The 26,246-nt window shown below is 50.2% G+C and overlaps 1 protein-coding gene across 2 annotated transcripts; it reads right to left on the minus strand.

The window, feature by feature from the left end:
• Positions 1-181: 181 nt before the first annotated feature.
• On the minus strand, positions 182-25,973 carry RTN2 (reticulon 2). Of its 2 annotated transcripts, XM_035117691.3 has the most exons (10): positions 25,825-25,973; positions 20,788-20,832; positions 18,760-19,260; positions 17,018-17,269; positions 10,989-11,196; positions 8,106-8,244; positions 7,364-7,433; positions 5,551-5,597; positions 3,756-3,814; positions 182-934 (listed from the first exon to the last, which is right to left on the minus strand). In XM_035117691.3, the coding sequence occupies exons 1-10, from the start codon at positions 25,853-25,855 to the stop codon at positions 892-894; spliced, it is 1,395 nt and encodes a 464-aa protein (XP_034973582.1). In that variant the 5' UTR covers positions 25,856-25,973; the 3' UTR covers positions 182-891. The 2 variants fall into 2 exon arrangements, with proteins under 2 accessions (XP_034973582.1, XP_034973584.1); XM_035117693.2 differs by lacking the exons at positions 17,018-17,269; positions 18,760-19,260; positions 20,788-20,832; positions 25,825-25,973 and adding an exon at positions 15,116-15,179.
• Positions 25,974-26,246: the final 273 nt, after the last annotated feature.

The following is a 26,246-nucleotide window of genomic DNA, read 5'->3' on the forward strand; positions in this document are numbered from 1 at the left end:
TTATTTGGCCAAATGCAGGCACTCTCACATGACCCCCCCAACCCCCAGTAGCCCATTCGTAGGTACATGACAGTGAAGGAGTTGGAAGGGGACCCCGAAGGTTCACTGAGCCCCAACCCCAAACCACCCCCCACCCCCCGCGATGCAGGAATCACAGTCAGGAGGCCACACGTCAGACACGTTTTTTTCCCAACAAACATTTTTATTAAAGTGTAAATCCAGGCAAAGGTTGAGAACCGGCTCGCGCCAACCCCACAGCCGCATCGTTGGCCGGGATGGTGTGGCAGAAAGTGGAGCATCCCGGGAGAAAGGAAAATAAAAGGTGCATGGAGGTCGATTGTGTGCTCTGGCCAGCTTTGGGCACCTGTTTAAGACGGAGCCTCCCTCCTGGAGAAAGAAGGTGCTACTCCAAGGCTGGCGGGTCGTGTCAACTTTCCCTTAAGAAATAAATACAGCAGGCAGGGAGGGAGACCGGGGAGGGTGGTATTAGGGAAAGAAAGGTGGCCTTAGCCTACCCCCCAAACAGCCACAGGTTCCTGGCACCGAAGCCCCTCGGGACTGCCGGGAAGGGTGCTGGGGAGGGTGCCCGCCTCCAAGCTGTGCCAACTCTGCTCAAGGATGGCAGCCACCCAGAGTACTACGCTGGGAGAACGGACGTCTCCGGCATGCAGTTAGCCCAGGGGGGTTGACTGGAAAAGGCAAGCGGCTTTCTGTTGTGTCCAGGCCATGGGGTGTGTGTGTGAAAGGGCAGGAGGAGGGTCTCTTTGGGGAGAGGTGGGTGGGCAGCTGGAGGGAAGGAAAGGGGCAGGAGGAGGAGGAGGCATGTGTGGGTGTATATACGTATATCTCTCTGTGTGTAAGGGAGTCAGAGCAGGAAAGAGGGGGAGTCATTCATTCGGCTTTCGCTTTGGCTGTCGGCAGCTTAGACAGCACCCTAGCAGGAAAAGAAGAGAGAGAGAAGAAATTAAGCCGGTAGCAAATGGAAAGAGTTTCATGCTTTAAAAAAAAATTATCTGCAGGAATTCCTACCCTGAGGGTCTCCCATTACAGTTGTACCTCGGTTTAAGAACAGTCCTGTTTAAGAACAATTCGGTTTACGAACTCCGCGAAACCGGAAGTAGTGTCCCAGTTTGCGAACTGGATTTGCGGACAGATTCACAGTCTAAGAACGGAATCTGAACTGTGGAAGGGCACCGGTAATGGGAAGCCTCATTAGGGAAAGCGTGCCTCGGTTTAAGAACGGTTTCGGTTTAAGAATGGATTTCCGGAACGGATTAAGTTCATAAATCGAGGTACCACTGTATTGGCTTCTGCCTGGCCACTGTGAGAACAGGAGGCTGGTTAAGATAGCTCAGTCAGTAGCCTGAGACTCTAGGGTCATGAGTTCGAGCCCCACGTTGGGCAAAATGATTCCTGCATTGCAGGGGTTTTTGGAATAGAGGACCCTTCCAACTCTACGATTCTAGATAGGCACTTGGCCTGATCCAGCAGCCAGGTTTTTTATGTTCTTATGGAACCTCCAGGTGCAGAGACAGTCTATCTAGACTCCTAGGCTATTTGTGGTATTTGGCCACTGTGAGAACAAGATTCTGAACCAGCTGGGCCATTGTCTGATGTTCTTAAAAGGTTAGAAGAGAGATTTTTATTTTTATTGACTGGAAAATGTGTCCTCCAGAGTAATCAATCAGTATATATTTTTTAAGTGTTTCTTTTCAAAAAACAAACAAAAAAACTGCAGGTGCCCCTCTCCCCATCTTAAAAAGAGGGACCCCTTATGTAGGTGAGAGGAAGGACAGGTGACTTTTTTCTAATGTGATGCCTCATATGATGAACATACATCATCTAAAAACAAAGTATATTTCATAAGAACTTAAGAAGAGCCAATGGCCCATCGAGTCCAGCATCCTGTTCTCACAGTGGCCAAAGATGCCTTTGGAAAACCCACAAGCAGGATCTGAGCACAAGAGCAACACTCTCCCTTCCTGCAGTTTCCATCAAGAAGCATCGCTGCCTCTGACTGTGGAGGGCAGTGCAGAGCCATCCTAGTTAGTAGCCATGAGAAGCCCTCTCTTCCTCCATTAAATTGTCCAATCCTCTTTTAAAGCCATCAAAGTTGGTAGCTGTCACTGCTTCCTGTGGCAGGGAGTTCCGTAGTTTGACTATTTCCCCTTTTGAACTATTGGCCATCCAACAACACAGTGTACACATTTATGCAGGTTTAATCCATGAATGAATCAAGTTGATTCACATTCCAAGAGCTCTTCAAACAGGCGACAGCCCTGAGTTTAAGCTGCAACAGCCCAGTCCCCACACTTAAAGCGAAAACGCACATTAAGGACTTAATCCAGATGAAATTCGGGGAGGCGCACAAGAGGGGAAACTCAAACACTTTCGCATCTCCTTTTTTTTTTGCACGTTTCTTCGAGGCTTGTGGTTGAAAACAGGATGCGAGGCCAGACAAACTTCTGGTTTGGGGGCAGCGAGGCCAATTCTTCTTAAATTCTTCTGAACTTCCTTACAGCTGATGGGTGCTAAAGGCGACGGGTGGTCCCCACCCCCTCAAATTTGAGAGCAGACTTCGACAAACTGGTGCCCGCTCCAGAAATTTTGGACTACAGTTTCCACCAGCCCCATCTCTGTCTGTGGCCAGCAGGGCAATCAATTAATGTGGAAACATCTATGGTCTTCTGCAACCTGGTGCCCCCTCCAGGTGTGCTGATTGGGGGGTGGTGGGGGTTGTCATCCAAAACATCTGTAGAGGGCACCGGGTTGGCAGAGTCTGCTCTGGAGATTGCAGGAGGGCTAGGAGAGCTGCGTCCCTTTCCAATGCCCACCTGAAGGTCCTGCCTCCATAATTCCTACAGGCCCCAAACAAGCCATGGCCCATTGTGCCACCAGGGGGCGCTGTGGGGATAGGGTATAATTTTCGGGGTCAGCAAACTTTTTCAGCCATGGCCAGTCCACTGTCCCTCAGACCTTGTGGAGGGGCGGACTATATTTTGGGGGACAAAATGAACAAATTCCTATGCCCCACAAATAACCCAGAGGTGCGTTTTAAATAAAAGCACATGTTCTACTCATGTAAAAAGACGCTGATTCCCGGACCGTCCGCAGGCCAGATTGAGAAGGCGATTGGGCTGGATCCGCCCCCCCCAGCCTTACTTTGCTTACCCATGGGGGTATATACACAGAAACCCCATTCACTATTCAGTTTCTGGCTTCTGAAAATTCATTGCACGCTTGTGTGATGCTCTCTCTTCCAAATACAGTGATATAGGAGCCAACATCGTGCAGTGCTTGGAGTGTTGGACCAGATAGAGACCAAGGTTCAAATCCTCCTTGGTGCCGAAACTCACTTGGGTGACCTTGGGCCAGCCTCTCTCATCCTAGCCTACCTCGCAGGGTTGTTGCGAGGGGAAGAAAGCCATGTTGGCCACCTTGAGTTGCTTGTGGGGAAAAGGTGAGATATAAATGCAATTCAACAGCAAAGGCCATGAAGAGGACAGCAGAGCTATGGGGTGCTGCTTGGCCCGCAAGCTTGACCAAAGGTAGGACCTCAAAATGCCCACAGAGAACATCAAAATTCCCACTTGGGGTTGGGGGAATCAAGCTGTTATCCACTTTGACCCAGGATCTAGGCCTGGTGGGCAATGCAAGGATACATGGCCCCCTCTCCACATGAGGAAGAAGCAAGGAAAAGAGGCAGGGGGCAAAGGAGAGAGAACACCCCCCCCCAAAAAAAACCCACAACTTACTTTGCTCTGAGGTTACTCAACTGATTCCTCACCAGCCCCACGTACTGGTCAATCTGTGCCTGGAAAGAGGAAGAGAGGAAAAAGGAAAAGGTTGTTTTCTACTGCTCCAGAGAAATGGACACAGAGCAATGGATTCAAACTACAAGAAAGAAGCTTCCACCTAAACATTAGGAAGAACTTCCTGACAGTAAGAGCTGTTCGACAGTGGAATTTGCTGCCAAGGAGTGTGGTGGAGTCTCCTTCTTTGGAGGTCTTTAAGCAGAGGCTTGACAGGCATATGTCAAGAATGCTTTGATGGTGTTCCTGCTTGGCAGGGGTTGGACTGGATGGCCCTTGTGGTCTCTTCCAACTCTATGATTCTATGAAAAGGGTCTCTGGTGAGCGGGGATTTGCTGGAAATGCCAGTAAGACCTCCAGCCTCCAGGATGTGTGTGTGTGTGCATGAGCTTTAAAGAGGCTGCTTCCTTCAGATGTCACTCTGTACATTCTCAGAGGCACTCTGGCCTTCCACCGATATGTTTGAAAAGCTGCTTTCCAGAGAAAGGGGAAGGCACTCAGCAACTGCTTAAAGGGTTCCTAGGCTTGCATGCCATCCATCGGAAGCACATGGCTTTCTCTGAAGAATCCTGGGAACTGTAGTTTGCACACTCCTGGAGAGGGCAAAACAGTAAATGCATGGCGAGGGTGAAAGCAAGAGAGGGTGAAAGCAATAGGGAGAACTACATATTCCAGTCCAGGTATAGGGACCAGTTTTCTCTTCACATCTGTGTTTTCGTAGGAATATGGGGGCATGGCAAGAACATGCCAGTGATGGACAGGGCTGAACCCAGTGGGTCTTGGCGCGGACCTTAGCCAATCAAGGTCATAACAAGGATGGGGGATAGCTGACCTCGCCCCCAAATGCTGTTGGCCTACAGCTCCACAGTGGTCAGGAATCATGGGAGGTGTAGTTCAGCAACATCAGGAAAGTCACAGGTTCCCAACCCCTGCTTTAAAAACTACCATCTTATTCCAGGATGCTGATGGCTGCTCTCACATTTTAAATCTTTCCCCCTGCGCTCTTGCTCAAATTTCTGAGATGGGAAATGGTTTGAGATTTGATTCGCGTTTTGGAACGTTTATCGCCATAAGCCACTCAGGTGAAAAGCGGGATGTGCGTTTTATGAAACTGTCAGCAAATAAAATGAGCAAAGAGCCTGCTTCAAGCATAATAATAATAATAATAATTGTTAATAATAATAATAATAATAATAATAATAATAATAATAATAATAATAATTTATTATTTCTACCCTGCCCATCTGGCTGGGTGTCCCTAGCCACTCCGGGCGGCTTCCAACAAAAGATTAAAAAATACATTAAAACATCAGTCATTAAAAACTTCCCTAAACAGGAATGCCTTCAGATGTCTTCTAAATGTCATATAGTTGTTTATTTCTTTGACATCTGATGGGAGGGTGTTCCTCAGGGAGGGCGCCACTACTGAGAAGGCCCACACACATTTCCTTTGCAGAAGATTAATAAAAATGAACTTTCCTCCCACTGAGGAGCAATTGGTAAGCAAGAGCTGAACACAGCGGGGAACCTCTCCCGATTTGCCCCACGTCTCTAAGAATACGATTCTCATCCTTGTCTTCAACTGGTCCTAACCCTGAGTAGCCTCCAGCCAGACATGTGGGGGGAGGAGGAGGAGGGCTTCGATGTCAGCAGAAGGGGCTTAAGCCCCCCCCAACTTAAAGGAATTGAATGCTCCCAGCTACACTCCCCGCCCCCCTCCATTGCCCAGTTCACCCACCTGATGTTGCCTGTACAGCAGAGGGAAGGTAAATGCACTTATCACACCTGCAGGAAGGAGAATAAAGAAAAATGAGTGTGAAAATCTGCCGTGCCGCTCTCTGCCTTTCTTCCCCACCCCACCCCACCCCGATACGCTAACCGAGAGAGACCCTGCAACTGGGCTGTTAACTGGCGAGATCTCCCTCCTCTGCATTTTTGCAAAGAGCCCTTTCCAAACGCCATCGGTTTTGAGTTGAAATATATATGCTTTCAAGGAAACCACCGAGAAGGCCCGACAGAACCAACGCCTCGCCTGCCGCCACCCAGCTCATCTTGTCTCTTTCAAGCAAATCTAAGAAGCAATAGCAGGGAACCATGGCAGATTCTCTAGTGGTAGTTTTAAAAAAAACTTTAGTCGAAAGTCCCCCTCCCCACCCTTTTAACAGTAGTAGGAAACGGTGCAATAATGAACCGTTGGTGTGAACTCCCCACCCCAAAATATATATTATATATACACACTCTGTACTTTTCTGTGTATAACACGCCCCCATGTATAAGACTATTATACTATTTGGGGGGATTCAAATTTAAGAAAATGGGGGGAGATGGCACAGAGCTTTTTTTGCGGAGGGTTCCCCAGGGCTGTTGAGCTTTCTTTAGGGGTGATTGTCGCAAAATTCGCCTCTCGTCTGTCTCCTCGCTGGCAGAAGCTGACAATCGCCTGCCCAATTGCAGCAGCGTCAACCAATCAACGCCACCCATTGATGCAGCAACCAATAACACGCACAATAGTTGTTAACAGCCGCGGCAGCAACCAATCAAACGTCCACCCTATGCACTCCCCATGTATAAGACAACCCCCATTTCCCCCCATGATTTTTAAAGGGGAAAAAACCTAGTCTTATACAGTCGTACCTCGGGTTACGACCACCTCGGTTTGCGAACAGTTCGGGTTACGAACTGCGCAAACCCGGAAGTGTTTTCGCCCCGCGCGCACGCGATCGCGCGATTTGCGCATGCGCAAAGCGCGAAAATCGCGCTTTGCGCATGCGCAAAATGGCGGCGCCCATCGCGCTCGGTTTGCGAACTATTCGGGTTACGAACTGCGATCCGGAACGGATCGCGTTCGTAACCCGAGGTATTACTGTACACAGAAAAGTACAGGGCATCTGTGTCATAAATCCAACAGGTGGTGTTTTGTGACATGGCTTCACCAGCTGAACATCTGTTTGTAATGAGGCTCTTAAAGGCACAGGAGACTTTCTCCCTGACTTCTTCTGTCTAGTCCAAGGTAGTGGAGTGAATCTCGACTGAACCACTAAGACCCATAGGTGCCAAATTCCGGATTGAAAAATCCAGGATCAGCAGCACCGTGGCACCGGAAGTCGCTTCTACGCACTTCCGGACCTGTGTAGAAGCGACTTCTGATGCCGCTGTGCCCATTTCCAAAATGTCCGCAACGCCAGAACTCGCTTCTGCACACTTCCGGACATGCGTAGAAGCGACTTCTGGCGCTGCAGACATTTTGGAAATGGGCACAGCGGCATCGGAAGTCACTTCTACGCATGTCAGGAAGTGCATAGAAGTGACTTCTGGTGCCGGCGCAGAGCTCTGTAATCCATAATCCGGGGGAATACAGGGTATTTTGCCATTCGGGACACCTGCGGGAAATAGTAAGAAAATACAGGGGTTTCCCGGGGAAAACGGGGTACTTGGCAGCTATGCTAAGACCGCCTGCAAGAGTGTTGTTGCTTGTTCCCCCAGTTGGTGGGCTCCCCTTCTCTCTGCCCAGCCCTGAGGTGCGCTGCTCCTTGCCCAGCCCACTGCCTTACCCAGTATCAGCAAAGTCAGCCCATTGAAGACGGCTCCCACGTAGGTGAGGATGTAGAACAGGAAAGCAAACTGAGAAGCAACAGGGGGAGAAAAGAAAAGGGCTCAGGAGGGTTTCGTTAGACTCAGAGAAAGTTCTGAGACCAGCTGGAGTGCAATCTTGGGAGTCGTCGTCCCCCCCCCCCCGCCCTGCTGTGTCCCTGGAAAGTTGGAACCCGTTCCCCTCTCCACACACACACACACACACACACACACACACACCAGCATCCGCCACAGAGGATCTAGTGGTTAGTGTCAGACAAGGAACTGGAAGAGCAGAGTTCAAATCCCCCCACTAGGCCACGAAGCTCACTGGGTGGCCAGTCACCTTGGCTCGCTCTCATTCTGACCTACCCCGCAGGGTTGTTGTGAGGATAAAATAGGGAGGGGCAGAACCATGGACACCCCCTTTCAGCTCCCTGGAGGAAAGGTGGGATGTAAATGGAACAACGCCGCGAAATATAAAATAAATATATGTAACAGCCCTGGCTAATTGCACCTTCAGGCTCTGGGCAACAGCTGGTGGTGCTCGGAGCAGGTCTGTTGACATCAGCACACATGGCCGTCTTAGGGTCTATTCATGTCAATGGGTCTACTCTTGAGTTGGATTTTGTCAGACGTATCTCTCGGCCAACCAGGCCCTGCTCCGTGACAGCTAAGCGGAACCTCCACATCCAGGGGCAGTTGAGCCCGACTCCTCCTTACCTTAATGGACTCCACCAAGTCATCCACCAGGAAGAGGCGCTGGAGGGACTTTGTGCCTGAGGTGACGTAGAAGGTGACCCGCTCTGTGAGGCGCTCCAGCTGCTCCTTTGACAGCCCCAAGTCAGCATCCAGCTGGGCCCTGGCAAAGATGGGACGGGTGGGTGAGCAAATGTCAGGTGATCTTGTCAAAGACAACCTTAAGAAGCACCCCTTGGCACATCCCCTGCCGCACAGCTCAAATTATGGTCCTCCAAAGTGGTATGGGAGGGGGTTGGACTAGAGGACCCCTGGAGGTCCCTTCCAAGTCTATGATCCTGTGGTATGCTTTTGCAGCTGCTCTCATGGAGAGAGGGGGATTTACTGGGAAGCAAGGTACAGGAGGATTTTGGGGGTGCCATTCAAGGATAGAAGGCTGAGCCCCAGGCAGATCTGATTCCATGGAGGAAGTTCCCCCTACGCAAGGCCCATTGAAGTGAATGGTAGTTCTTATACCTCTCCCATTCATCCCAATGGGGAAGATACCAACCACAGTTTTTGCTCACAGATGGAGGCATCATTAACAGATATGTTTCTTGATTGTGTGAGGGCTGCCCACCTGGAGAGGAGCCCCCACCTCTGTGTTTCTGCACAAGTTGATGATCGGGGAACATGCCCTCCTTTGAAAGACATTAATAGAGAGATGCAACAGGCAATGCCCTTCCAATCAGGAAGAATGCACGAATAAGTGACTCATGCAGAGATGCAGCAGGCATTCCTCCAGGAGGAAGGCAAAGTGACCCTGCTATGTCTCTGAGCTGGGATTCATCAAAGGACACAGTCACACTCAGTTCAAAAACACACAGCAGAACTGCCTGACTCCTGCCTGGGATGCTGCCTGTTGCATCTCTGCATGAGTCACTGACTGAAAGGAGGCAAGGCCAGAGATCCATGCAAAGACATAACGGACAGTTTCTTCTGCATGTGAACTCATGGGAGCCTTTTGCTGTTCTCTCATGGCACACTCTGAGGATCTCTGTCCTATTGGGAAGTATAGTCCATTTTTTCTTCAACTAACCATAGTGGAGCCTCCAGATATAGGAGTAATTAACCACAGAAGAATGGGCCAATATGCCAATTTCAATTTTTACCAGCTTTAATTTTTTTCAGTCTTAAATCCAGTTCTCCACATCAACTTACAATTTATTTATTTTTAAAGTCTCCATGAAAATTTTAAGGGAATGAAAAATTAGGATGTCAAGGCGGCTTAAACAAATCAAACCAAGACAAAAAAAAAATGCAAAAAAAGGCTAAAAACATATAATCGTTAAAATGTAATTGAACTGTAATAGAATTAAAGTAGTATTAAAAAGAAACCAAATACAGTGGTACCTCTACTTACGAATTTAATGCGTTCCGAATGCACATTTGTAAGTCGAAAAAATTTGTAAGTCGAATCCCATAGGAATGCATTGGGAGAAAAAAATTGTAAGTAGAAGCAACCCTATCTAAAAATTTGTAAGTAGAAAAAATCCTATCTAAACCGCATCCAAGATGGCGGACGGAGCTCCGTTCGTAAGTAGAAACATTAGTAAGTAGAGCTATTCGTAAGTAGAGGTACCACTGTATATGTGTTTTATATTCTGTTGGAAGCCACCCAGAGTGGCTGGGGCTACACAGTCAGATGGGCAGGGTACAAGTATATTATTATTATTATTATTATTATTATTATTATTATTATTATTATTATTATTTACAGATCAAAAACAGAAAGAAATACAGCACAGGACTGTTAAAGCTCTTTCCTTAAAAAAAACAACCACCCAGTCAGTTCCCAAAGGAATAAAAGAAAAGGAATAAAAGAAAAAGTATAGCAAAGAGGGAGCCAATCTGGCTTCCCTAGGCAGGGAGTTCCAAAGTTGCCTGGGAGGAGCCACCACCGAGAAGGCCCTTTCCTGAATCCTCACCACGGGGGCCTGAGACGGTGGGGGGACTGAGAGAAGGGCCTCAGAGTTTGGGCATTGGGGGGGGAGGAATACGGCGCTTCAGACAGCCTGGGACGAAGGGGGCTTGCGCAGGAGAAATCCCAAGGGATGAGTTATGGTGCGCTTTAATTTGTGCGCTATGGGGCTCCCTGGAAAAGACGCTGATGTTGGGAAAGAGAAGGAGAAGGGGACAACAGAGGACGAGATGGTTGGAGTCGGACAGTGTTCTCGGAGCCAGTGGCGTCACAACAGGGGGCGGTGCGCTCTCGGTGGCACATCTCCGGGGGTGACAAGGCAGTGCCCCGCCACAGTGGCGCGAGCAGCCATCGCGCCGCTGCAGCCGCATGTAGAGGATCCTCCATTCATGGCTGCAGCCGTGAGCAGAGGATCCCACCCCTCCCAGCCTCCCTCCCTCCCCAAGTTCGCCGTAAGCGGCTGCTGCTTTGCCTCTTTACAACGAGCCAGGGAGAGGCAGACAGGAGCCACGGCTTCCCCTCTCTTCCTCTCTCCCCAGTTTGCTGTAAAGCAGCAAAGCAGGAGCCGCTTAGCACCCCCCCGGCTCACAGTAAGCAGCTCCCGGAGCCAGGGAGGGGGACGGACAGGAGCCGTGGCTCCCAAGAGGGCACAGCTTTGCCAGCGCCCCAGCAAAGCAGCATGGGGGGGTGACAAAAAAAATCCGCACCGGGTACCACCCGGGCTTGCTACGCCTGTGGGAGGCAGTGGAAGACAGGAGTGCCTGGCGTGCTCTGGTCCATGGGGTCACGAAGAACTGGACATGACTAAACAAGAAGCAGCCAGGTGCTTCTTAGCCTGTTATGGAACCTCCAGGTCCAGAGGCAGTCTACCTGGATTCTTTGAGACATTTGGCTACTGTGAGAAAACAACAGCAATGGGGCTGGTGGGTGCCTTGTGGTTCACTCACTGGAAAGGGTTGTGTCCCTCCCCCCGGTGGATGGCGAGTAGTATTTTGCTGTAAACCCTGAGAGAGATGGTGACGCTGAGGGCGGCCAGGGAGAGGTAGGAGGCCACGCTGATGATGCTGAAGTGGAGCAGGCACAGCAGGGCCACCATCAAGGCGGTGAAGACGAACGCCGACTTGCGGGTGTCACGCCAGTACACCAGGTCTGCCACTGCAAGCGGGAGAGAAAGACAGCGGCATTACGCTGCGGAGAGAGATAAAAGCCACCTGTCTTGCTTGTCCTCATGACCAGTGTCAGATTTACGCATAAGCTACACAAGCTCTAGCTTAGGGCCCCACTCTCTTGGGCCCCCCCAAAAAATGTAAAGGAAAAACAACTGGATTTACATTTCCAAAATATAAGATAAAAAAACAAATAAAATAACACCTACATATATACATAAAGCTATTTTTAGCCATCTCACCCCTTGCTTTTTCCTGTAATATCAACTGCAGTCGTTAACAGTCGTCAACAGGTTTACCACACCTATCAGCCCATCACCCATTTCCACCACCCTTTTGAGTAATACTCCTCCCCACCCTCTCACAGGGTCTGATGACTTCTGTTTCAGTGTATCTGAAGAAGTGTGCATGCACACGAAAGCTCATACCTATGACAAACTTACTGGGTCTCTAAGGTGCTACTGGAAGGAATCTTTTTATTTTGTTTCAACCTACACACAGCAACCGTGTTTTGTGTTGTGTAGGCTCCTATGATGTAAGTCACGGGCTCCTCCTGCTAGCCTGCTCCCTGAAATATCACTGGTTTGCTCCTTTCTATATATAGGGTGCCTACATTCTGCATGGCATAGTTGCAACATGTGCAAATGGCTTGAGATACCCATGAGGTCCTTAAATTACCGTATAGCATATATTCAACACAAAAAACAGCGACAATTTGTTGTTGACAAAGGACAGCTGGATATTTAAAGGGCCCCATTACCTTCAGTAGCTGAGGGCCTCATCAAACCTAAATCCGGCCCTGCTTATGACACCAAGTCCCTGCCACCACAGGGAGAAAGCGAAGCAAGCAACAGCAACAACTTCATTATGCTGTAGAGAGAACCACCCGTGTTGCTAGTCCTCATGAAGGTGCAGGGATTTGCAACATAGCAGGCAGGAGGTGAGCTGGAGGCACTAAAAGTTTCAGAACCACTGGAAGGGATCAAGCAACATCATCTCAGGCCTGAAATGTAACACACTGGCTCCAAAAGGTTTCTAGTCATTGCCCGCTTGGTTCCATAAACTTGCCCCAGTGCCCCCTGCCCCGCCCTATAAAAAGCATTATTCAGAAAAGCAGTTTGCAAGACCCCCTGAGAAAGTCAATAACATAATCTGATTCAAAACTGTGGTAGACCAATTGCACATTTGTTCCAAATCCAATTGAAACTATTTGATTTGAATAATTCAACAAAGCTGGGGAACTTAAAGCACAAATACTGTATGCCCAAAGATGGGAAGAAGGAGAGGTTTCAACCCAGGAAGAATGGCTTTTGAAAAGGAAGGTGGAGGATGCAGAACTGGCAAGACGAACAGGCAAGATTAGAAACCAAAATGACAAAAAGTTCCTTGAGGACTGGAGACCTTTCATTGAGTTTTTAAAGAACGAAAATAGCAGGATGAAAACCCGAGCAGGGCTCGAATTATGAGCAACTGCGTCAATTTGTGAGATAAATAGGTTAAAATGAATGAATGGAATAGCATTTCCGAAGGGAAATATGGAAAGCGTGGAAGGGTAGGGCGGAAAAGTCAGTGGATAAAGTAATTCACAGTAAAAACAAGAAAACCGAGGCACTTGATCCAGTGATAGCAGCTATTCTGCTTCTGACCAGGGAGGCAGAGCACAGCCATGGCAGCTAGGAGCCATCAACAGCCCTCTCCTCCTCCATGAATTTGTCTAGACTTCTTTGAAAGCCACCCAAGTTGGTGGCCATCTCTGTGTCCTGGGGGAGAGATGCCCTGGCCTCTGTCCATGATGCAGAGGCCAGAGGTCTCCGATCTGCCCAGGGCACTCACCCCCTGACTCAGGGTTAAGGTTGGTCACACTGGCTAAGGGGGAAAACGCAGCACTCCAGGAGAAGAAATCAATCCTCTTCCGACCGCCCCAGTGCAACGGCCGCATCCTGCACTCAAGTTTCCAAGAAGGGAGCTGCCAGCTGGCAGGACCCAGGAGACGCTGCCTCCTCACCCCAGAGGCTGCCGCTACTCCCCAGCAATGGGGAAAGCACTCTGCACATGGTCAGCGGCACCCTTGCTTTCCTCCCTAATCGTTGCCACCGTTATTAATGCACTTGCTTATATTCCACCTTAATCCCAGACAAATTGAAAACAAGACAGCTCAAAGCACAGAAAGCTAAAAAAAAAACAAGGTTGAAAACTAATTGAACTGTAACAGAATTAAAGCAACGTGTGTGTGTGTGAAAATTCAGATCTGAAAAACAGCACAACTTCTCAAAGGCCTGTTGGAATAAATAAAACCATTTTCACCTGCAATGACAGCAAGGAGGGAGCCAGGCTGGCTTCCCTAGGCAGGGAGTTCCAAAGTTGCCTGGGAGGAGCCAACACTGAGAAGGCCTTTTCCTGCATCCCCAGGAGCCCCCTCTCCCCATGAAGAAGCCTGAGGCTTGGATTTGGGCTGCGGATCTGAACTCGGGGCTCCGAAGCCCAAACAATCCTCACTATGGCTTTGCGATGGCCTATCCTCCCTTTTCTGCCCTGCCCTCCAAGCTCAAGGGGAGCTGACCCTGCTACGGTTCCACCTAATCCCTGACTCACATTTGTAAGAACTCAGGTCTTTTATTGCGGCAGAACCTACCCTTTGGAACTCCCCGCCTAGTGTTATCTGGCAAACAGCCTTCAGTGTCCTCTTTCTGGTGCCTGCTAAAAGATTCTTTGTTTGGATAACCCAGATGGCTGGGAAGCCAGTGCGAGTTTTCTGTTAACTGTTATTTTAACGTTCCAAAAGCCCCTAATTGTTGCCATTCGTTCTTCTGGCCGGTCCTTTCATTGCATTGTCTTCTCTGCAAACTGCTCTGAGGTTGCTTTCATTTCACAATTTGACGGATTAAATACCGTAAATAAATAAGGGGGGGCCACGCCCTTCCAACAGGATGAATCGGGGAGCCCATGCTGAGTTGAAAGGTTTGGATGAGTTTGCAAGCCTGCAGGTAGACAGCTGCTGCCAGTCAGAGCAGGCAATGCTGGACCCAAGGCTCTAGCAAGAAGCATCTTCCTGTGTGTATGTGCTCAGGTACGGATTTAGGAACAAAGGAAAGTGCCTCGCACCAGATCAGGTTATTTGTCTTTTCCATCCAGCTCAGCCTTGTCTACTCTGACTGGCAGCTGCTCTCCAGTGTCTTGGGCCGAGGGTAAAAGGGTTAAATCACTCGATATCTATTCTCCCACACTCCCACACTCGCTCAACCCTGTGCCCTCCAGATGTCCCAGACTACAACTCCCAGATGTAGAATCGGGAGGTGGGAGCTGTAGTCTGGAACATCTGGAGGGCGCAGGGTTGGGGAAGGGACGCCTTGCGGTTGGCCCCAACGATCCCGGAGGACGACGGAGGAGAAGGAGGATGGAAAAAGAACCTAAGTGCCTGCAGCTGTCGGAAGCATCACGCCCCCTCCCCCTCCCTGCTAAACCCCTATAACTGACAGCCCCAAATGCCAGGCCGGCAGCTCAGCGAGGAAAGAGAGGCTGCGGCAGGAGGGGGGCAGAAAGGCAGGCCAAGGCTGCAGGGATTGGGGGGGGGTGTCCCACCTACCCACCCACCTCCTATGGCACCCGCATCACGCCCCAAAACGTTGCCTCCCCTGATCTCACCCCACCCCACCCCACCCCGCCATACAGGATGCCCCTCTCCATCAAAACAGCCACACACAGCTTCTAAGGATCGGGTCCATCTTCCTCCTGGATCTTCCCTCCTCCCATGTAACCCAATTGCAGACCCTCGGTTGACACAGCCCCCCCCCCGCCGATCTTTCTCCCCTTTTCAGAGGTCCTTCCACCCATCTTTTGAACTCCACGCAGCTCTGCGCCCCCTTGGGATATAGATATATTTTTAAGTGTTGGGGTGTGTGTATTCCTACCTCTGTTAGCCATGACGAGCCCCTTTTTCTCGCAGATCCAATACTCCTTGCGGCTCTGCGGGAACCTCGTACAAGCGTCTGGCTGGAGGAGGGGCACCCAGTCATGGGAGGGGGGTGTCGGGGCAGAGGAGGGGGGGCTATTTATAGCTGACGAATCCCAGCTGCCATTTACCGTCACAGAATCTCCTGCCTTGGCTCACTCAGGCGCTCAGAGGGGGTTCTGATCACCCGCAGGTGGGGGTGGAGAGGCCAAAGGGAGGGAGGGGAGCGCCCACATCCAGGGATGGCAGCTGGGGGCTGGTCATTTCGGGGGGGGGGGCATTCCTGGTTTCCATCTGCAGCCAAACAATGGGTGAGGTTTTTTTCCTCTCTCCCGAGACATCCAATGAAGCTGAATGTTGGGAGGTTCAGGGCAGATTTTTAAAAAGTTCTTCATGCAGCGCAGATTGAACTGTGGAACTCCCTCCCACTGGAGGTTAGGGATGTCCACCAACCTGGATGGCTTTAAAAGAGGATTGGCCAAATTCGGGGAGGAGGAGAGGGCTATCGATGGCTACTAGCCGGGATGGCTGTGCTCTGCTGGCACAGCTATGCTTCTGAATGTCAGTTCCTGGGAACTGCTGGAGGGGAGAGGGCTCTTGTGCTCGGATCCTGCTTGGGAGTTTTCTACTGGGGCACCTGGGTGGCCCCTGTGAGGACAAGATGCTGGACTGGGTGGGCCCTTGACCTGACTCAGCAGCCAGGATTTTCTTAGGTTCTGATAGAACCTCCAGCTCCAGAGGCAGTCTATCCAGAATCCTAAGTTCCGAGGGGTATTTGGCCACAGTGAAAACAGGATGCTGGACCAGATGGGCCTTTTGGCTTGACCCAGCAAGCTCCTCTTAAACAGCTGCTTTCCTGCAACACGCTTTTCACGCACGATGTCAGAGGAATTAAAGACTTTCGGGTTAAACACAAAACTGGGCTTTTGTGCCCCCTAATAGACTCTAGGTGTGCACACATCAGCAGGAGATTATATTCTCTCCAAAATGCTTCCGTTCCTCATTCATGTTGCTCTGTGCAGCTCTGTTTAAAGGAACTGGGAGCCAGGAACCGGGAACCAATGCCAGCCTTGCAAAGCAGGAAGACAAAGAGTGTTCCTTCTCAGGTGCTCAGCCGCAGAGTCAGCTGCCGTGTGAGGGGGTGGGGTGAGGGGAGAGAGAGGAATCTTTGGGAGTCACACGCAGGAGACCCTCCTGGCTCCAATTCCTGCTCCGCTCAGCACAGAAGCTATTTTTACTCGCTGACTCGACTCGGCTACCATTCTGCTCCGGGCAAGTTGCCAGGGGAGGTGAGTAGGGATGTTTTCTGGGCGAGGCAGGCCTTACTAGGCCAACGCCATGAAGCAGAGGGGACAGGAAAGCTCAGGCATGGGGTGGGGGGGGAGAGATGCTGGAAAGATATGGACGCCCCCTCCCCCCTAATATCCATTGGCGGCAGCTCACGAGTTGCAGAATAAGGCCTCTAGCTAAGCAGACAACTTGGAGGTTTTCCTTCCTTTCATTTTAATATGAAGCCACAGGTTTCTAGTCCTCATGGATACAGCCAGAAAAGAAAAGAAGAAAAAAAAGCAACGCCCTGCAAATTCTCCGCAAAAGTCTATTAAGGAACGGCATCCCATCATTCTCAGGTCACATTCACAGCATACAGGGCTGTGATACAGTCATGGATTTTTCCTCTCCTAAAGAATTATGGGAGTTATAGTTTGTTTGGGGGCACTGAGCGTTGTTTGGCAGCGCCCCTAACCCCCCTCGCAGCGCTACCATTCCCAGAGCTCCCTGGGAAGAGGAGCTGACTGTTTTAACCGCCAAGTCGTAGCTCAGCCTACGCCTTGTCTGAACAATCCACCTGAGGTTCGCTCACCTACGGGGCATTTTTCCAGAGTGTTCCCTGATTGGTCCGGTTCTGCTTGACGCTGCTCTGAGATTGGCTCCAGGTCTTCTTCCTGCTCCTCCTCCTCCTCCCTCTGCTCCACCTCCTCGTCCCACAGTGGGTGTTGGCAGAACTCGGATGAGGTCAGTGATGGGTGCTGGAGGGTGTCAGCACCGCAGGGGGCGCCTGATTCTGGGTGGGGCGCTAAGGCGTCGGATGGTGGGAGGTCTTCCAGGGAAGTGTCTGGAGGAAAGTGGACAGCAGCACGTTCAGAAGGGTGACGACTCTTTTATTCCTCTTGGAATCGTAGAATTCCAAAATGACAGACCTAATAAGAAGCCACTCAGGCAATAATGTAAAAAAGGAATGGGACTGCTTCCAAAAGCTACCTGATAAAATATGGTTCCAAAAACAATACTTTGTTGTGCCTAGATTAATCTCACAGTTCTATGGGAGAAATTGATGTTAACAAATGAATACAGAATACTCGCTACTTAAGGAAAGTATTGAAACCGCAAAGAGATAGAGGGAAGTCAACCAACATAGAAGGGATTCAAGCTAGTTTTCCGGAACAGAAAGAAAGTGACTGGAAAGAAAGAAAGAAAGAAGGAAGGAAGGAAGGAATACAAACATAATCTCTCTCTGGGAACTTGGCATATAGAATAATCAAATCACTGTTCGTATCCTTTGAATAATTTGGTGTATTTGATCAATTTCCCCCCTTCCTTTTTCTCTTTCTTCTTCTTTTTATATTCCTTTTATATCTTTATTTTTGTTTGTTTTGTGTTTTTTCTTTTTAGTTCGAATATTTGGATGTTATGTTTAATATATGTTTTCTCTGTAAATTATAAAAAATGCAATAAAGAATTTAAAAAATTGAGTCGTAGAATTGTTTGGTCGGAAGGGGACCCCCAAGGCTCCTCTAGTCCAACCCCGGCAATCCAGCAATCACATGGTATGGATGAATTGATCTGAAATCACTACCTTGCCTCCTAGTTGTTTATAATATCACACGTTTGCACAGATAGAGATATAGAGATATGTTGCAAATCTCTGTAATGTTTCTATGGTTGAGATCTGTATATGGGGCAAATCTTCATTCTCAGTGCCTCAGATTTGGGGGTTTACCATGTACATAGCTGCTAAGTCTCCCTTTTTTGCGGGAAACCCCCGTATTTTAAACCGTTTCCCGCTGGCAGCCCGGATTGGGAAAAATCCCGTAAATCCCCCAGATTTCCTACCTGCCAGGGAGGCTCTGTTTTGGGTCCTGGCGCCGCCCGATTTCCGGTGCCCAGACATGGGTAGCGCAGCACTGGAAGTCACTTCTACGCATGTCCGGACAAGAGTAGAAGCGACTTCCGGTGCCACGCCGCTGTTGATCCCGCATTTTTCAGCGGGAGACTTGGCAGCAATGACCATGTAGAGGCACATTTATACAAACAATTGATCACCTGTAATTTATCTCTCTATCTCTTTGAATATTCACAAATAAAATATCAGAGCAGTTTGCAACAGCTCCACATAAAAGCCATATAGTAAAAACCATGCTTAAGGGTGGTGTGTTTTGTTTTGTTTTGTTTTTTAAAAATCATTGTTTTAAAAGACACCAGAGGCGTTTTCCTTGCCTGGGCAAAGTAGCAAACGTGAGTCGTTTTTCGTGGCCACAATTCCACCCCACAGCATCCCCTCCTGCTTCCCCTGGGGCCCCCATTTCTGAGTACCCCTCCCCGTACCTGAGGACGACTCGCTGCTTCTGCTGCTGCTGCTGCTCTGACCCTCTTCCAGTGCCTGCGCCACAGTGCTGTGCCTCTGAGACCCTTGTGCCCCCTCTCCTTCCCCTTGGTCTGCTTCCTCCACGGAGCCTGCATGGGCTTCCCAGCCCAAGAAAGTGTCCAGCCCTTGACTGTCGGCCGGAGGGGGCTCTCCCTCTCCCTCGGGGGACGGGCAGAGGCTGGGGATATTCTCCAAACTGTCCCCCAGCGCTGGCACAAAGGTCTCGCAGGTGTCCGTACGTGGTAGGGGCCCCCGCGCCCGGCGGGTCTGGGAGTCGCGCCTGCCCCGGGGGGCGTGCTCCCCCAGCGGCGGGCTGCTGTTGAGGGGCCCTGCGATGGTGATGTAGGAAAAAGTCAGCTCCCGGGGGGTCCCCCACTCCAGAGACACCTCCTCGTCTTCCTCGTCCTCTGAGAACTCCCTCGCCGTCTGCAGTTCAGGGAAGTCGGATTCATCGTTGCCACCTGGGGAGGGAAAAACGTCACAGGTGTCGCTTGGAGGTACAAGATTACCTGGATCCAATTGCCCCACCCATCACTTCTCTTCCCTCTGTGTTGCTGATCACAGTGTGTGTGTGTTTGTCTTTGGGAATTTTTACACATCATTCGGGAAGACAGGCGAACAAATAGCAGGGTACTAGAAGAAGCAAAGATCACCAATGTTGAAGCAATGATTCTTCAACATCAAGTTCGTTGGACTGGTCATGTCATGCGGATGCCTGATTATCATCTTCTAAAGCAACTACAGTACTCTAAAGGTAAAGGGACCCCTGACCATTAGGTCCAGTTGTGACCGACTCTGGGGTTGCGGAGCTCATCTCGCGTTATTGGCCGAGGGAGCCGGCGTACAGCTTCCAGGTCATGTGGTCAGCATGACAAAGCTACTTCTGGCGAACCAGAGCAGCACACGGAAACACCGTTTACCTTCCCGCTGTAGCGGTACCTATTTATCTACTTGCACTTTGACGTGCTTTCGAACTGCTAGGTTGGCAGGAGCTGGGACCGAGCAACGGGAGCTCACTCCGTCGCGGGGATTCAAACCGCCAACCTTCTGATCAGCAAGCCCTAGGCATTGTGGTTTAACCCACACTGCCACCCACGTCCCTTTACAGTACTCTATTCCGAACTTAAAATAAATAAAAAATGGAAAGTGTAATGCTGATGGTCAACAAAAGAGGTTTAAAGACTGTCTCAAGGCAAATCTTTAAAAATGTAGTATAAACACTGACAACTGGGAAACACTGGCCTGCGAGCACTCCAATTGGAGAACAGCCCTTACCAAAGGTGCCATGGGCTTTGAAGACACTCGAACTCAGGACGCAAGGGAGAAACATGCTAAGAGGAAGGCATGCTTGGCAAGTCCACGCCGTGATCAACTCCCTCCCGGAAACCAATGTCCCCACTATGGAAGGACGTGTGGATCCAGAACTGGCCTCCACAGTCACTGTTAAAGCCGTTTTGTGTGTGTTTTTTATAATTTATTTTTATTGAGTTATTGAGTTTTTAATAATACAAAAAGAAAATACATCCTACAAAAACAATAACACACAAAATAAATTACTATTTACACAAACCTAAATCCTTCCCACCCCCCTTTACATTCTCGCCACCCCACTCCTCTACTTCCCTCAACCACGCCACGACTTCCTTATAATTTAAATTCGATACTATCATTGCACTCTTTGGACTTTGATCATGTAGTCCAACCCCCTGCAAGGCAGGAATATGCAGCTGTCCCAAACTGGGATCGAACCTGCAACCTTGGCATTATCAGCACCATGCTCTAACCAACTGTGCTCTAATACTTTATTACCTCTTTGGAGCTGCACTTTGCCCTGTTGTCCTTTCAGCCTGTGACACCTTGTGATTTACATATTGCACAGTTTGTTTTCTTTCTCTAAGAAACCTGGGACCCTCTCAATCAGGGTCTTAACCAGGGTTTGCGAGCTCACAGTCTTGGGCAGCTGTGCAAAATGTCCCGGGGTTACTTACCATCTGTGGAGTCAGGTGTGGTGGAAGCGGTAGACGGAGACTCTTCTGCAAAAGACAGAAGGAAGACCTTAGAACCCAGAGCCACTAACACATACACACACTCTTTTAGTTATGCACGACAGGGAGACTGACATTGGTTCCTGGTTCGAATCTCGGCGACGCCATGAATTCATCACGTAGCTCCAAGAAGCCAGTTCTTCTCTCCTGGCTACAACACAGGAGTGGGGAATTTTATAGGGCTTTTTGTACAATGATTACGGAGATGATGCAGGCAAAATGATCGGAACTCTGCACATTAGAAGATGCCACTGCTTAGTGGTCAGAACACCAGGTTAGGAAGACACGGGTTCAAATCCCCATTCAACCATGATGAGGCTTACTGGCTGGCTGTTGCACACCCTAGCTTACCTCACCAGGTTGTTCTGAGGTTGAGAGAGCAAGCTGTGTTCACATTTTTTTTTGTCTTAAGATCCTTGGAGGAGCTTATAAAATAAAAATGCTAAGTCTAATTATTGACCCCATTTACTCTTACCAGCCAGAGCTTTTTTCAAGAGATCCTTGAACTGGAGTTGGTGGGGTTGAATCTCGGGTCCTTACCCAATGAGCTACGACAGCGGCTCCCAAACTTTTAGGGGCCCCTGCCCCCTGGGTTCCACAAACTCATCCCCAGTGCCCTCACCCTACCTTCTAAAAAGCATTATTCAGAACTGTAGTTTGCGCAATTCACCAAGGAAGAGAGCAACACAATAAAATTCAAAACAGAAGCAATGAACTAATCACACAACTTAGTTTAATTAACAAAACTGATGAACTTGATCCAGTGACCCTTTCAAAGTCTGAGTCATTCACACCTCCTGCTTCCTCCTAAGACCCTTTTGCCTTTGAGCACTCCCCTAAGGAATCCCACCTCCCCCAAGGGGGCCGTACTGCTCACTTTGGGAACCTCTGGCGTACAACTGTTAAAACTGAATTGAATGTTGCTGCAGTCCTGGGTCTTAAATGACTGTCTATGATTGCTCTAGAACACTATATACCATTGCAATGCACAATTATTATCATTACATAATGATTTGGCAGTTGATCTGCTGGCAGGGCAAGCTGGACGAGCTGCAGCTACTTGTTTTGGGCAGGCCATGCCCTCCCCGCCATGCACACAGGAAATCAAGCAGGAAATCTAGGAAATGACCTCAGCCCACCCCACCCAGGGTGTTCTACGCATTACACATGCAATGCACCAACTGGAGCTCTGCCAGCGGCCTGTGCAGGTAAACAAGCCTCGCCCCACAGTCATCAGTCGGACTCTGACTTCCAAGGTTAGTCTCTCACCAGCAGCAGGAAACATCAGGAAGCAATTGCAAGAATGGGGCTGGATTCGCAAGACTGGGGTCACTAGGGGGCGCTATGGCACCATGTCCCTGCTCTCCACACCCATCCACTAGGGGGCATCACTCAGGGTAGGAGCCCCGAGACAGGAGTGGGATTCTGATTGCCAGGAGTTTCTCTGTACAGCTGTATCTTGGTTCTCGAACAGAATGAGGTCCAGGAGTCCACTTGACTCCCAGAACCATTTGAAAACCAAGGCGCAGCTTCCGATTAGTTGCAGGAACATCCTGCAGCCAATCAGAAGCTGCGCTGGACGTTCGGTTTCTGAAAATCGTTCAAAAAGCAGAACACTCACTTCCGGGTTTTGACTGTTCGGGAGCCGATTTGTTCGGCTTCCAAGGTACGACCGTATTGGACTGAAGTCTGCTCAAAATTAAAATTCTCCAACTACAGCCGTGCTTTGGGGATTCTTCAAACCACTCAATACTCCAATCAATCAATCAATCAGTAAGTAAATTTAATTACCACAGTGTGGCGCTTTACATGACCAAGGGCAAAGGGGCAGATCCCTGCCCCGAGGAGATTACAATATAAGACTGAGCAACTCCAATATGAAGAAGGGTTGCAGTGTTTGAGACTTTTTAGTTTAGAGAAAGCTAAGTAAAGAGGGGGGGCATGATAGAAGCTTTAAAAATTATGCAGGGCATAGAGAAAGTGGATAAATAAAAGTCACCATCCCCCCTCTCGTAACACTAGAAGTTATGGACTTCCAAGGAAGCTAAATGTTGGAAGATTCAGGACAGACTAAACGACTAAACAACAACAACAATCATGATCTGCGCTGTGCTAATGGCTCTTGGGCGTTGCAGGCAGCTGTCCACCTTTGCGCTGCCTGGTGATGTGGGGGCTGAGTTCAGGGCCTTCTGCACTCACTCTGTGATTGACCTGAGGCTCACCTTCAAAGAGGCATGATGTGAGTCTTAATCTAAAGGAAGCCTGGATACCCAGGACTGGACTAACCTATCGCGGGTGGGGTTTTTGTCTAAACCACTGAGCCTCTTCGGCTTGCCAATCGGAAGGTCGGTGGTTTGAATCCCCACAATGGGGTGAGCTCCTGTTGCTCTGTCCTAGCTCCTGCCAACCTAGCAGTTTGAAAGCAAATAGGTACCGCAGCAGCAGGAAGGTAAACAGCGTTTTCGTGCACTCTGGCACTCGTCACAGTCCTCCATCACACCAGAAGGGGTTTAGTCCTGCTGGCCACATGACCAGGAAAACTGTCTGTGTACAAACGCAGGCTCCCTCGGTCTGAAAGCGAGACGAGTGCCACAACCCCATAGTCGCCTTTGGGGTCCCTTTACTTTTTTTACCCAGAATGCTCTGGGGCCAAACACATCCCAGGTGTGTGGAGTACCTCCTGCCATCTCCCTTTCTCTGCTTCCATTGTGTGAGCACAAAGGCTCTTCCGTTTCAAGCGATGCGGAAATGGCGCCAGCGTCCGGGCTGGTGGTTTGGTTTCCCATCCAAAAGCTGTCTGGGGCTGAGCCTGCTTAGCTTCCTGCGCACGCCAGGCGCCCTGCCCACCAAGCTATGCAGGAAAAAAGAAGACTGCCCGCCCATGCCCAACTCTCCCACACCTGGCTCCCCTTGGCCTTCGGCTCCCCTGAGACCTCATGCCTCTCCTGGGCCATGCCAAGGAATCCCCCAAGTGGGCCAAACTCGGCTCTTCCCTTTTAGACCTTGAAATCCCTGTTTCAAGGAGATGTAGCTTCCCTAAAGATTCAATATCCAAGTGGGTCAGCTTCTGGGGAAAGGGCTGTAGCAGAAAGTCCCCGACTGCATCCTCAGGTAGGCTGGGGAGAATCCTCTGCCTGATACCTTGCTGAGCCTCTGCCAGTCAGTATAGAGACAATTAAGCAGTTTCCTGTGTTCCCAGGTCCACTTTCAGCTGCAAACATGCTGGAGGATGCCACCTTCATAGAGCAGAAACCCCACACCACCAGAAAGTCCACTGAAATGCCGTAGAAAAGACACTTTGTTCCTGCGGCGTGCTAGAAGCTGCACACGACCGCACTTTTACAGCTCAAAATGCTGGAGAATTCTGCTCTGGGTGCTTATTTGTCGTCGTCGTCCCCCCCCCCCAAAAAAATCCACCAGCTGTCAGCAGCCCAAGCTTTAATTCACACAATGCCTTGCAAGCCTCACTCCCTACAAAAGGTTAATGGAGGGGAAAGGGAGCAATTTCCTCTTGCGCCATCAGAGTCCCTGCCAGCAGGTTTTTTGACTTTGCCAGACTTCAGTTCAGTTCTCCATCCAGCCGCCTCTTTCCTCTGCCTCTTGCGCTGTGGGAATCCATGGCCTGCCTTGCTCTGAACAGAGATACCAGTGAGGTGCCGTGGTTCAAGTCTCTGACCAGGACCTGGGAAAGACCAGGGTTCAAATCCCACCACTCAGCCCCACTCAGATCTCTGGGTGTGATCTTGCTGGCCACCTTACTACCCCTTTTCAGACTACTAACCTACCTCGCCAGGGTTGTTGCGGGTGTTAAATGAGGACTAGGATCTGGGACACTGGGGTTCAAATCCACACTTGGCCTCATGAAGCTCAGCGGGGGTGACCTTGGGGTGGGGGCACCCCTTAGCCTAACTTTACTCCACATGGGGAGGGAGAAAAAGGTGTGGTATAAGCGCAACCAATAAATAATAAAGACGCACCGAATGCCATCTGTTCTGTGAATCCATGTGAATGCTTTGCTGTGATTTTGTCCATGTCTGGCTGTTACCTTGCAATACAATCCTTTGCACACACCTACACGAAAGTAAGTCTCCATGGGGCTTGCTCCTTATTAAACTTATCTGGCATCACAGTCTTGCCCAGAGATTCCTCCCTGCAGCCCTCTTCTTTATCCTTCCAGAAAAACACAACGAATGACCTCTACTCCCCCAGCCTTGCACCAAACACTTGCTTCAATGCACCCTTTTTTTACTCAAAGGGAGTCTCTCCTAACTGCTTCCCTCCCCCTCCCCACTCTTTTAATCTCTGGAAAAGCCCTACCGTTACCGGTACATCGTTGGGGGGGTGGGGTAGCATGGGTTTATCTCCCAGAAGCTGCAGGGGGTTCAACCTTGGGACACACCAAACAGCAGCCAAGAGCGCGTGCAGAGTGCAGTTAGAACCGGCCTCTTTCCACATCTGCTTTCACAAACGCAAACGCAATTAACTGCCCCCTCCATACATTCACACCTGAACACTCTATGTGAGTGCATGACGGGGGGGGGGGGAGATCAGGAGTCACAAACGGTGGGTAAACATGTCAATAAATAAATATTTCAGAAATAAGCATGGCTCTCAGGACCAGCTGAACATCAGATCCAATGATGCAATGGGGGGGGGCAACGAAAGTGGGTTTTTTGGGGGGAAGCGCTGGCAAACCCTTCCCATCCCCCACTAGGGAGTGGTACTCCCCTGTCCCCCACAGGGAAAGTCATCAACCCCTCCCCCCCCAAAAAATACGGTTTTTAACGCTATTGAATGCATATTGTTGTTTTTTTTCTTCCCCCACCTGCCTTGGTGGAAATGGGCGATGCTTTGAAAAATCGATGACCAGAGAAGAGGCGTCCAACATGGGCGGTTGGGTTTTGGGGGGGGGTTGGGGGGGAGGAATAAGGAGCCTTGCCCTCCCTCACGCCCTTTCTCCCTGCCCCACAAGATACCTACTGCAATGGGCGAATCCCAGGACCTGCCCCATCGCCCGCCTCGTGGTCCATGCGGGATGCGCGCTGCGGCCGCGCTGCCCCCCTGCGCCTCCGCCGCCTCCTCCCGCCGCTGCTCATCTCCCCCGCGGCTCCATCCTGCCCCCGCCGCGGCCCGCCGCCTGGAGGGCAGGGAGCCGGGGCCGGCCGGAGGCTCGCGGGCCCCCTGGGCGAGGCCGCAAAGGCGAGGCGGGCGAGGAGACAAAGAAGCGATGCAGACAAAGGATATGCAGGAGGAGAGAGATGCAGGAGAGAGGGGGGGGGGAGGGATGGGGTCGGAGGAGCCTACCTTGCAGGGAGGGAGGGGCAGGTAAGGAGGGACGGAGGGAGGAAGTAGGATGGGGAATTAGGTCGCCTGGGGGGGTCTTTAGGGTGGGGTGAGGGAGG

Source organism: Zootoca vivipara, chromosome 6 (assembly GCF_965207765.1).
Source record: "Zootoca vivipara chromosome 6, rZooViv2.hap1.1, whole genome shotgun sequence".
NCBI classification, from domain to species: Eukaryota; Metazoa; Chordata; class Lepidosauria; order Squamata; family Lacertidae; genus Zootoca; species Zootoca vivipara.

What these genes read in the sequence shown, in the direction of transcription:
- RTN2 (XM_035117691.3), bottom strand. Translation starts at nt 25,855, where the DNA reads ATGGGGCAGGTCCTGGGATTCGCCCATTGCA. An exon ending in CACACCTGACTCCACAGATG is followed by an intron (nt 19,261 to 20,787) that starts GTAAGTAACCCC and finishes TTCCCTCCCCAG; the next exon opens with GTGGCAACGATGAATCCGAC. An exon ending in TGCTGTACAGGCAACATCAG is followed by an intron (nt 3,815 to 5,550) that starts GTGGGTGAACTG and finishes TCCTCTTTCCAG; the next exon opens with GCACAGATTGACCAGTACGT.